A 13,080-nucleotide genomic window follows, 5' to 3' on the forward strand; every position below is an offset into this window, starting at 1 on the left:
ATTCTCTTTATGCTGCTGAGAATATAGCCCAGAAGAAGCGGTTAGTATAGCTTTTATTTTGGAAAGAGGCATTTCTCTGTAATAAACTCTCTTTTCCAAAGATGAGTGATTCCTCAATCAGATACAGGGCTCGCAAAATCGCTAGCCCGACGTCCTGGGGCTAGCGATTTTTTTCAGACGGGCTACCCTGCCCGTCGGGCTATTGTAGGAATGAAAAATCTATGTCAATGCTTTTGCATTCTTTCGGAAATGTAGCCGGGTAATTATGTCATTGGCATCGGTGAGCCACTGTCAATATGTGACATATTGAAATGCGTTTGAATTTGCGCTTGTTTTTTGCTTTCACTTTGCAATCACGCGAACTGTGTATAGAGAGCAACAGCACTGATTGGTGAGTGATGATAATTTGCGCACCAATTCCTCTGACGTTGTCTTATCAATCGTTAGCTTACTATGCAAACATGACAAGTGAAATCTCCCGCAGCAAGCTTAAACATGTGAGAGGTTGATCGTGCAGAGAATCGCTGAGCATTATGTGAGTGCGTGTGTAAAAGCAGCAGGATATATATTGTAGCGGATCAGGGCTGTTCGGGGTTCTGTTTGTACAGTTATGTTTTGTTTATGTTGCCATAGTGACGGGTGACGCCCTCTCGCTGCCACGGTGTGTCCTTCCGGGGTCAGAGGGCGCCCTGTGTGGTGGCGTTGTTGTTGCTGTGCTGTTGCCCGCTGAGCAGTTAGCTAGCGGCAGTGTTCTTCTGCAGATGTCAATAAACGGCTGTGCTCCCTGGCTAGCTCACGGGAAGCAAGACCAAACGATACCTCCGTCTCCTCCTTGTCTGAGCTCGCCACATTGGTGTCAGAAGTGGGATGATGGTGGCACCCCATGTTCTGACCCGAGTGACTTTTACCCCGCCGGTCGTGACCGGCCGGTGCGCCAAAAGAAGGCACCTGGACATTTGCATGACTTTGTGTGGGGTAATGGGGTCGTCGGGGACGACTGACCCCTTAGGTGGGGGCTATGTAGCGGGTCAGGGCTGTTCGGGGTTCTGTTTGTACAGTTATGTTTTGTTTATGTTGCCATAGTGACGGGTGACGCCCTCTCGCTGCGACGGTGTGTCCTTCCGGGGTCAGAGGGCGCCCTGTGTGGTGGTGTTGTTGTTGTTGCTGTGCTGTTGCCGCGCTGAGCAGTTAGCTAGCGGCAGTGTTCTTCTGCAGATGTCAATAAACGGCTGTGCTCCCTGGCTAGCTCACGGGAAGCAAGACCAAACGATACCTCCGTCTCCTTCTTGTCTGAGCTCGCCACAATATTTTAGTTCTGCTGAGCCAAATAAGACAGGTCAGGGTGAAGAAGTGACAGCCAAAGAAAAACTTACCACAAAACGGAAAAGTTATGACAAATCAGACCATAAGGCAAAAAGAAAGTGCAGCTTTATGGTTTCATGGACAAAAGAATTTCTGTGGCTGCAATATGACAAGCGAAATAACCAGGGCTGCTCATAAGGTCCGAAGGTGCGCATTTGCTGTCAAAATAAAAAATGGGCACAAGATAAGAAGTTGCAACGCGTGTTTGCATACATACGATTTTCAGGAGGAGGACAGACATTTGTTTAGAACTCTTAAAGATGTCGAAGAAGCTCCTTTAAGCAATTACTGTGATGTTCCTCCACCTCCAAAGAAATGTCAGAAGGAGTCCGAACCACAAAAGAAGCGCATATTCTCGGAAAAGTAGTTGCAGGAAGTGAGCTGGCTTCAAACAAATGATGAACGCACAGAGATGTGGTGCGGAATGTGCCGTGAAAATTTAATAAATGACAAATTAAAAAGGCATGAACATTTTTTTTGTATCGAAAAAATATTGAACCATGACACCAAAGTATCGAACCGAACCGTGAATTTTGTGTATTGTTGCACCCCTAGTATATATATGTATATATATATATATATTCCATTTTATGTATTAGAAACAGATTGTTTTTCATTTGTATGTAACTATTTGATTAGTTCAGACTTTTCACACTTGTTGCGCTCACTGAGTCATTCATGTCTGGCACTTCATTGCTTTGGTCTTTTCTAGTAAACATTTTTTAATCCAAATTACCTGCACACCCATTTTTATTCATTTTTCTTTATGTAGCTGCAGTGTTTTTTGTCATGTACATTTGCCTTGATTTGAAACCTGTGTGATTTTTAGTGTGACTAACTAGTTTCCCCTCAGAGCACACATTGAGTCGCTGTAGACACAATCACTACAACATCCCCGTAATTGCTATGGATATTGGACTCATTTGTCTATTGGAAATGTCTGGTCTAAGAGATTTTGGTTAATGTATAATTTAACTGAGAAAATTAAACACCCCGTCTCTGTATCCACCTCTTCATCTCCCTTTGAATGATGTCCCTTCATCCCCAGGCAAAACAAGATGATATGACGTGGAGAAACAAGCCACTGTTTTCGTGTCACTGACTGGGAATGGAAAGTGGCATTTATCCTCTAGAATGTAAATGTTTAGCTCTGTTTACTTGTCAATTGAAATAAGAGTATAATCATTCATGGGCTTAAATCTTTGTTTTCATGGTTTTTAGTGTTTTACTTAGTTTTTTGGCTGTCTGCATCCTGGTCAGCTTTCATTTTATGAAGTTTGTGCAACAGTATCAGCATAGCATCAAAACACCAGCAGTCCTTTGTTTCTGCTATGCTCTGTTGGGGAGATATTTGTTCAGAGCCTGTCAGGAGTCTCTCCTTGATGCTCTGCTGCCAGGCGCTTGTCAATGGGCAGCACCACAGCTCCACAGTACTTTCAATTACTGCCAGTGTTAAAATTCACACTTTCTCTCTTCCGACCAAAGCAACTTTTCTTGCATCTCATCAGTATAGGCAATATTTCCTTGCCTTTTCTTTCACCTCACATATGATCCCTCTGCTTCCAACGCACTTGTCACATTATTAAAATTAGATCTTTCATGGTTAACATTTAAAACATTTACAGGAAATTATGAAGGCTACTCCAGGAAAACTAAAACATGTGGTGTAGACACAAAATCTGTTTAAAAATGAAATACATTTGTTTAAAAGTCACGTTAAGTGTAACAAAAAATGAAACCTGCGCTATTTAATACATTTCCATGAGACTCGTATTCGTATTAATATTATCATTTTTGGCTTGTTAGCAGCCTGTCAGTCTCAGTGCAGTCGTAGTTGCTATGGCCAAACAGTTGTCTGGCAACAGAAACACAGTCAGGTCAATGAAAGCACCTGTGCTTTGTTCTGGCTTTCATTCAAACTCATAATGAATCATTACAAATGGTTTGTCAGGTTTATTAATTATCGTCCTAATAGGAAGAATTACGTCTGTTTCTTTTACTTCAGTAATAAAAACCAAGCTTTCTTGTACTATATAAGAACCTGAAAAGAATGCACAGCGTGATTTCAGAGCTATTTTCCTAATGGATATAATAGGGCCTGCTTACCACAGCCTTTTTCTTGAGCTGCTTTCGTCTCCATCCATTTATGATTAAATTATAACCCTGGGCAGTTAACAAAGGACACATAAAAACAAACAAGCCTTCCTAAGATAATATATTATTTACCATCCTCTATCTCTGTTCTAGCCTTGACCCATTTCTCAGTGCTTTCTGTCTGACAGTTCGACTTGGACAACAATCAATGTATGTTATTGTAACCACTCATATTAGGTAATTTGCATATTTAAACAACAAGTAATTATTTAAAATTGCATGACAAAAAATTGCATGGTGGGATGACAGGTGTTTACTTTAATTACACAAATATTATGTAGAAGTAGTAATGTTTAATAGGCATTGATCTGTAAATAACTGGATATGAGTAACTTTAGCCTATTATATTATATCAGAATAATTATAAGAAACTTAGTTTTAAATAGCATTAATATCACTTTGACCTTCAGATCAATCTTTTGAACTCAAAGAAGAGGTCAGAGGTTTTATACGGTGCTTTTTATATGTTGACAGTACACACCACATTTCTTTTAATGTCTAAGTTAGAAGGTTTTTAATCAATTTTCAACCAATAAATCATTGAGTTAATCTTGAAGACCTTGTTCGATGTAAACCAAATTTTCATGGATTGTTTATGTGACTCCATTCTACACCTCTACAAAGTTTTATCAGAATACATGTAAAACGAGCTATTGTATTTATAGGCAGAATGATGCCTATGAATACAAATTCTACCAAAAACATTAAATCCTTGGTGGAGCTAAGATTTGCAAATCTCATAAACCAATATTTAATTTACAATAGAACATAGAAAACATATCAGTTTAAAACATTTTACTACTTCATGAAAAATGTTAGCTCATTTGGAGTTTGGTGACAGAAACATGTCTACACACCCCCAACTCTGGAACAAGGGGCAAAGGAAAGCTGGAAAGGGAAACTGTGCTCAAAACAGCTGGAGGAACATTTTGCAGATGATTAGGTTAACTGGCAACAGGTCTGGTTAAGGCACCATCAGTGCTGAAAGTTATATACAGGTTTTAGAGCAGCATATACTCCAATCAAGACTGCTTTTTTCTTTAGGGAAGTCCTTGCATATTTCAGCAAGACGCTGCTAAACTGAATAGTCCAACTGTTACAAGAGAATGGCTTTGTAGTAGATGAGTGCCGAACTGGCTTTGCGTGCATTCAAGAATACATCATGAAATAAAAAATTATAACAAAGAAGACCCAGGACTGCTGAGCAGCAAAAAGAATGGGATAACATTCATCCTCCAACAGTCCAGCAAACTGGTCTGCTAAGTTCTTACAAACTGTTGTTAACAGAAAAGAGGATTAAACATAGTAGTAATCTTTTTTTTTAGGTATGTTGCCACCACAATTTAAGTGAGCTAATATTTTTTAAATTTACAAATTTCATATGCTTTCTGTGTTTGTTGTGAATGATATATGGGTTCATAAGATTTGCATATCATTACATTTTGTGTTTATTTTACACATCATCCCAACTTTTTTGGAATTGGGGTTGCAAATAACATCAGGGTAGCGCCGCTCTCTTCTTGCCTTTTCCCCTAAGGCAGGCTTCATCAGGCTTGTTAACATCTGTCTTGTTCTGCTATGTACGACATGGAGGAAACAAGAGATGAGCTATACAAAGAACACAATGAACCTCTCTGTCCTCAGTCGAACAAATGGAAATTGACAACCTTTTAAATGTACCAAGGTGAGCTAGTACTAGCATAAAAGTCATTATTCGCAAGAATAAATCAAACAAATAAAGTGCTTAATTTCTGTTAATTTTATTTGACCACAAATCTCAAGTGGTTTGTATGTAAACTTGAAGCTGTCAGTTATTTTCATTATGTCATTTCTACTTATGTGTCACATTAACAAAACAACTTTTTATCGATAGAGCGTTGGGCTCTGGTGCAACTGATTGAATTAAGGTAACAAATACAGCAGCCAGCAGTCAGTCTTCTCAGAAGCAATAAACTCCTAATCGTTGAATGATAAAAACAAATAACAAAAGCTGCGTGTGTTATTCGGTTTGGTATCAAACCATACACTAAGAAGGATTAAAACCCTCTTTTGATCATCAGATTGAAAACAGAATCAAACCTTTATATATCAGTCGGTGGTCTAGCCTGTGTGAAACAACACTGCCTGTTGTTCATTGTCATTTTGTTTCCACTGTTGGTACTTTTTATTATTTCCCCTTGGATATTGATTTTTTTCTCCCCCTTTCTTTTGAACTTGCAGGGCTAGTGAGCGCACCTCTGCTTTTTCCTGCTGTTTCCTGTCAAAAGTGTTTTAAAGTAAACACACCTGTACACACAAGACACACTACATTTACGCTTTCATAAAAGATGCTGTGTGTCTCCACACATGCACACGCACACTCGCTGGGTTGGAGGAATTCATTAGCAAATATATGAGGTCAGCCAATGACCAGAAGTTCACATATTTAGAAAATGGGCCCTGCAGGAGCATAAGTGTTGTGTGCCTCATCTTCACTTAAGGCTGATGACACATCAGCGGTGCTGTGCTCCACTGAGCTCTGGAAAGGGTTGTGTTGACATTCTTCCTAAACGCACTGCTGAAACGCGCTCCGAGCCACAAGTCAAAGCATCAACTGTCATTGTCTCTCATTTTAAATTTCACAACATCTTTCGCTTGCAGCTTTGACCTGTAAAGCTGAGCCATTTTGAGTTGCATTTCTTTGGCGAAAACAAACGGGTCTGTTTTTTTGTTGTTTTTCATTATACATTCCAGAAATGCAGCTACGCAGTTACAGCCTACAGTGAAACAAAGTGGCGAGACGCAGAAAAAGAGCTCCAAAATAAGACTGTGACATGTGATTAAAAGTAATGCGAAAAAGGAAGTAAACCTTGAAATAGGATTGATTCATGTATTTTTTAGTGTTGAATGGATGATCACTCGAGTTTTGCTGTGTGTTCTGGCGTGTAAGAATAACAGAAAGGTTGGCTGCATTTTACACTGAATATGTGGTGTCCACTTTTTTTTTTGTCCCTCCTGGAGTTGGGTTGTGGAGCCTTCTGGCTTGACCTTGAAGACGATCACCCTGAAATGACAGCAAGATAGTGAAGCCTTTGCTGGCCTGCTGGGCCACCCCCTGGTGCTTTTCTGCATGATGTTACCCTGTGTCCTTATTTATTGTTCTTTAATGCACTACATGCACTTCTGCGGTTATGTGTGTTTCTGAAACAATGCTTTATTGGCGTGTATCATTTGCATACAGTATACAGTGCCGTGAAAAAGCATTTTCTGCCTTTCTGATTTTGTACTTTTTGTATATATGTCACATTTAAAAGTTTTAGATCCACAACATATTTTAATAATAGATAAATATAACCCGAAGAAATACAAAGTGCTGTTTTTAAATGGTGATTTTATGTTTTAAGGGAAAAAAATATTCAACCCTCTAGTGTGTCTGAATTAAAACACTTGTGCAAAGGAGAGTGGGCTGAAAACGTCTCCACAGCCTTGTGAAAGACTCATCGGTAGTTATCGTAAATGCTTGATGCTTGCAGTTCTTGCTGCCAAAGGTAGCAGAACCAGTTATTAGGTTAAAGTGATAAATGGTAAATGGACTGGTGCTTATATGCACTTTTCTACTCAATTTGAGCACTCGAAGTGCTTTCTTACTCCAAATCTCATTCACACGAATGCTTTTTTTTTCTATGCCTAAGCACTTTTAACTTTCACGCTCTCAGAGGCAACTTGGGGTTCTGCATCCTGCCCGAGGATACGTCAACATCCAGGTTCTAGGAGCCAACTTTATTTCAAAGAGTTTTTATTTATCTGGGTTAATTTTGCCAAATATGTGACAAATAGCCAGAAAAAAAGGAACCAATACGGTAGAGGGAGAAACACTGTTTCGCAGCTTCATTTGTGATAAAATGCCCTAAAATCCAAAACAGTGTGCATGTTTTTATGCCGTGCATACACTGGGGGCATTTGCATAAGCCTGAGGAGGGTGTTTATATTTGTATTCTCAAGCTGAGGGTTGGAAAATGACCTGTCTCCTGTGATTATATCCTTGGTAACTAGAAGTGACGAGGTAATTGTGAAATCTATTTAAAAGAATTGTAGCTTGCCTCTCTGTCTCTTTCTCATCCCCTTTTTATTTCTCTCTCTCGCTGCTGTTTTCAGGTCATTACTACATCGTTTTTCTACACCTACTCATCCCCGTCTTATCCATACAGCCATGTTGTCTCTTTGTTCATGGTCTATTTTCTTTGTTTGTCATTTTCCTCTTGTTTCCTTTCCTTGCTTACACCTTTTGTAAGGATGTATATGTCCTACATTCTTTATTCTGTTTCCTCTTCTGTCTTCAACTATGTGTGTTTATAGAAAAACCCTGCTTCAGATCGATCCTGTGATGTTGTTAAGATCAATAACACAGAGTGTCACAGCTCAGGCAGCAAAGACTGATGGACGATTTCTGCTCGCCGTATACTTTGAACATGTTGGCATTTAGTTTTCTCGCTCAGTCCCTTTTCTCTCACTCTCTGCTCTCACACACAGTGGCGTCCGTTCCTGCCTGGTCTGAAATATGAAGTGATAGACTCGGCCTACATCTCCCTCTACACAGGTAAGAGCAATTCATCAAATTTGTGTCATCTTGTCGTGGAATCTAATAATTTCATGATTAATTTTTTGTATTTATTGGCATTTACACACTGGACTTTGTTAATAGAAAATCTGCTGAAAATGCTCAGCTGAGAGCTTGCCAAAAGGAAAGGCTCAATCATGCCATAGAAACAACCTATTTAAACCAAAATGTTCTTCTGTGGGTTCACTGCAGATGTCAGTTTGAGAACACAGCATGTATTCCCTACGTGCGGCTAAAGAGAAGTTTCAGGATCTAATAGATGATCTATTTTCTTCCATAGGTGTCATTCTTAGCAGAAATGAGAACACTATCTCCAGAGTAGATGTCTAACCTTTATAGCTCCAAGAATAGTAATGTGTCACAAAGATTCAGCATCGTTAACAGGGGGAAATGCCAGCTGCACAGAAAATGATGTGTGGAGTTGTCATCTTGGGCAAAGCTGCAGTGTTATGTGGATGCATGCCAAATCCTGTCTTCTTGTTTATGACAAGCTGTGACAGAGAGGAATGAAGCCTCGTACCATATATGAGGTCACCTGCTGGATTCGAGCATTACCATCTCCTCATCTGTCTCCCGTCCTCCACCCATCCATCCCTTCTCCTCCCTCATGTCACTCTGCCTCCCTCAGTTGTTTTTTCCATTCACTCACTCTGGAAATTATTTAATAATCCTTCCTGTTTGAGCAAAAACATGCATCTCTTTGCTCTGGGACACCAGTTAAAGTTGTAGGACTTTGATTCTGCAATCAGTGTTGCATTGTATAAGTGGAATACTTGCACATAAATTTAGAGGTATTTTGTTATGTACCTGAAAAACTATCCCAAGCTATTTTTATGTCTTTCATTGTGCCACGCTTCCCTCTGCTCATGCAAGTGTTTTTCTGTCTATAGTTTCAAAATAAATTCTTACTGGCACAACCTGAATTGGAAGCTCCATTTGTGTAATAATGCCACAGATTATGTTTCATAATTTAAGTGAAAAAACACCAAAGATGCAGTCAACTTAGTTGCTATAAATGTGTAAAGTTAAACAAGCATTTTTTTTCTTTGGTTTCCTTTGTTTTTGTTGCAAAGATCCATCTCAATATCTCTGCTGCACATAAATGAATGCTGTGGTTTTGATGATAATACAAATATATGAAAAATGATGCAATTTTTTCACAGGAAGAAAAAGGGGTTCCATTATTTTGCTGATCAACGAGCCCATTAGTCAACATTTGCAAGACTTGTGTGTAGTAAAAACCAGCAGTGTGATCAACAGATATCTTATTGTTTGGGAAAAAAAGAGAGAAAGATGGTGGACACAATTCACCCTCGTGAGGATAAAAATTATGCTGACCACCCTGTTAATTATAAAGCACTTCTCCCATCAGGCATTGCCACTGACATGCCATTAATCACGCGTGCGCTCTCCTCCTACCCTGTTATCGATTGGTATAATTATGACTCGGCTCTGTTCTGCTTTTGTTTGCTTCAACTTTTTTCTGATCCTTCACTTCAGCTTTTGTTAGGGTTCTCCTCCTCTTCCTCTGCTTCCTTTGTGCCATCTCCCCTCTGCTTCTCCTTCTGTCTCTTCCTTCCTCAGTCGCCACCTCGTCATAGATGGTAGCGATTTTGCTGTAATTGTGGCCCAAATCATATCTTCTTTTAAACATTAAATATCAAATTTGTCCATTGTGAGGAGCATAAAAAAGGAAATGAGATAAAGAATCTTTCTCTTTTCCGCTGACTCTAACTTAATGTCTCTTCACTGCTTTTTTTCCAGATGAGTCCAATCTGAAGATGAACAATGTGGACCACATCCCTCAGACCTTGGCCAGTCACATCCGTCTCCCAGAGGAGACACAGCCTCAGGGTCTGGAGGGAGGCCGTACCATCCTGCATGGAGCTGATATGCTGAAGCCGGATCCCAGGGACACCTTCTATAGCAGTAAATCTGCCATTCATCATTTCAGGCTGTCCTCTTTCTCTGTCTTCATCCTGATTTTCTGGCCTGTCGTTTTCTCTAAATGCCTGATTGTCTGGCTTGATTGTCTGCAGTTGTCATCTTAGCTGTATTCAGACTGTAATTTCATCCAGTAGGCTGTGTTCCATTTTTTCTGGATTTTCCTGCTTTTTTTCATCACTCACCTATCTGACTCTTAGATTTTTATTTATTCATTTATTTAAGTGTTCTATACACACATTGGTTTGGCCTAGTTGTTGAATAACTGCCTGCCTCTTCCTCTTCCTGTCACTCTCTGTCTCTTCTCAGCCCCTATGATTGATCCCTCTCGACTGGAAAACGTTCTTCCGGCCTGTCTTTACTCTCCAACCTATGTAGTCAAAGATTTCCCCATTGCCAGATACCAGGGCCTGCAGTTCGTAAGTCACTTTCCATCTGGGTCACAAAAAGAGTGACGCTTTTGTTCGAATCAGCTTTTATTTTTCGACAGTCAGCTGTTGCTAAAAGTAGACTAGCGGGGTCATCAGAAATGTGACCAGATATGGTAGTGGCCCTTAAAAAGTATTCCCAGTGTAATATCCCGATCAACTGCGCAGCAAACAGAGAAACAGAGAAGCTACATCTGTGCTGATTTGGATATCGCCACTGCATCTCTCCCTTTGTGTCAAGCACAGCATAAACAAAGTAAGTGGAGGGCAGTGTTGAGCACTGCTCCCCCCTTTAGGGCAGCACAGGTTACTGCAACATCTGCAAAGATGAACGATAACTGGTATGAGAGAGAGATGCAAGTTACACAGCAAATCCATTTCAGATTAGACAAGAATGACCTTAACAAAATGCAGCATTATATAAAGTGACTGGTTGTAATTAAACACTGTCACAAAGTGCACATAGTTTAACCTAACTTTTCCTCCTGTCACTGTTTTCTGGGGCGATTGCATTTTTGATTGACATGTCTCTGTTTATCAGGTCTATCTGTCTTTCGTCTACCCTAATGACTTCACGCGCCTCACCCACATGGAGCGAGAAAACAAGTGTTTCTACAGAGAGTCCCCTATCTACTTGGAGAAGTAAGGGCATTATTACTTTTATCTCTTAGGGAGGTATGGGAACATTTGTCTTTGTCTTGTATATATGAGCGCGTACACTGATTATGCAGAATAAGTGTTCAAGTGTCTGTGAATCTGATGGCAGTGATTCATGTGACCCCTCACTAAGAGATTAAGTGTATTATGCTGCAAGGCACATCGAAACTTCAACCTTCTGTTAATGCATGTGGCCGTGTGTGTGCGTGTGCCTGTGCTGCCTCTTGTTTTGTCTGCCAGGTTTGGTTTCTACAAATATATGAAGATGGATGAGGAAGAAGATGACAGGCCGTTCTTCTTCCCGAACCCAGATGGTAACTAATAATGAGCAAACACATGCACCCACCTGCACACGTACAGACTCTCATTCAACTTTAAGTCTCTTTCGTGTCCCCAGATTTCCTAGAGGAGGAGGAGGTGGTAGATACAGAGGATGAGGCAGAGATTGTTGGCACACAGTCACCCAAGAAGCCCTCTTATCCAAGCCAGACCAGCCATACTTCAAATCCCTCCTATCGGCAATCAAAGTCTGAGCCCACACCAGCTGGCCGAGACAAGGAGAAAGAGAAGGAGGATCCTAATGATGAAGAAGATGAGGGCCCAGTCAACAGTATCATACAGCACAGAGAAAGGAGGCGTTTTCCTCGCAGAGACAGACAGATGGATAGGGATTTGGACAGAGACTGGGGGAGAGATCATACAAGGGAGAATATGAGAAAAGACACGGGGAAGAGACTTGAAAACATCGAAGCAAGGGTTCTTCAGCCTGATATCGAAAGCGTGGTTAGGGGTCGCTCTCTGTCCTGGGTCCACACTGATTCTGCAGAACTAGACCCTGCCAGGAAAGGCGGAGGAACAGGTGGCGGAGAAGACAGGGGAGTTGACACACGGACTAAACTCAGCAAGTCTTCTCTTCTCTTTCCCCAAAAGTCGTCCCTCTCTGCCCTTGCTAGCCGAGCCAGGCAGATCCTCAGCAACTCTGCACATGGCAACAACCTCCACGATAGGCTTCCCGGGAGCAAAAAAGAGAAGAGGGAGGAGAACAAGATCTACATCACCAGGCCCAAGCCTGCAAGGGAGAGAGAGAAGGAGAGGGAGCAGCGGCGAGAGAGGAGGGACGAGAGGGCATCTCGCCACCCTAGAGAGGTTTTCCCAGGAGTCTTTTTGTATCAGACTGGAAAGACCACCAGGCTGGTAAACCTGGGTGCTAGGAGACGTGGTGGGGGAGGCGTAACAGGAAGTAGGAGTCTGATTAGTGCGCCTCAGCTCTGGCCTAACCCCCCTATAAAAGAAGGTAAGGCTTCTCCTCACAATGGAAGCACCAACACACACAATGAAAGTGTGGTAAAGTCTTCTAACAAGGCAACAGGGGCAAGACAGCCAGAGAAAAGCAAAAGCAAAGGAGAGCACCGGGATTTAAAGACTACTATCATGGCTGACCCACCCAGTAAAGAACACCACCTAATCGAACCGTCCTCTCACCGCGGTCCCCCTCATCCCTCTGTTACCCCACCAAGATTAAACTTTACAGACAACACAATCCAAGGTCAATCACGGGTTACTTCTTACCTGCGAACCTCAGAGATTACAGAGTCCCAGCAGCAGCCAGACCCCAACCCTCCAGATATCGACCAAGAAACAAACCACTCTAATCCTGATCCCGAGCCAGAGCCAGAGGAGGGTGAAATGTCAGATTACAGCTACGAGGAGGTGGAGGCTCGGCCAGGTTGGGCAGAGGAGAGCATTAACTGGCAGAGGACTTTCTCGGTCAATCCGATGGACTTTGAGCTTCTGCGCTCTGACTGGAATGACTTGCGCTGTAATGTGTCTGGGAACCTGCAGCTAGCAGAGAGCGAGGTGGTGGACGTGCTGGCACAGTACATGGAGAAACTCAATGAGCACAATGGGGGGTAAGCATGGCAAAATGAAATAAAACAG

The 13,080-nt window shown here is 41.5% G+C and overlaps 1 protein-coding gene across 1 annotated transcript in view; it reads left to right on the forward strand.

The window, feature by feature from the left end:
• Positions 1–13,080, forward strand: part of b4galnt4a (beta-1,4-N-acetyl-galactosaminyl transferase 4a) — a 160,665-nt gene that overhangs the window by 142,410 nt on the left and 5,175 nt on the right. Inside the window, exons 9-14 of the mRNA XM_085461382.1 lie at positions 8,026–8,092; positions 9,878–10,042; positions 10,367–10,476; positions 11,027–11,127; positions 11,383–11,456; positions 11,540–13,052. Of these exons, the coding sequence (XP_085317508.1) occupies positions 8,026–8,092; positions 9,878–10,042; positions 10,367–10,476; positions 11,027–11,127; positions 11,383–11,456; positions 11,540–13,052 (2,030 nt within the window). The remainder of the gene's footprint in view (positions 1–8,025; positions 8,093–9,877; positions 10,043–10,366; positions 10,477–11,026; positions 11,128–11,382; positions 11,457–11,539; positions 13,053–13,080) is intronic.

This window comes from Copadichromis virginalis, linkage group LG7, assembly GCF_057382275.1.
Source record: "Copadichromis virginalis isolate Kocher_CV1m ecotype Utaka linkage group LG7, C_Virginalis_male_GT1.1, whole genome shotgun sequence".
In the NCBI taxonomy this organism is placed as follows: domain Eukaryota; kingdom Metazoa; phylum Chordata; class Actinopteri; order Cichliformes; family Cichlidae; genus Copadichromis; species Copadichromis virginalis.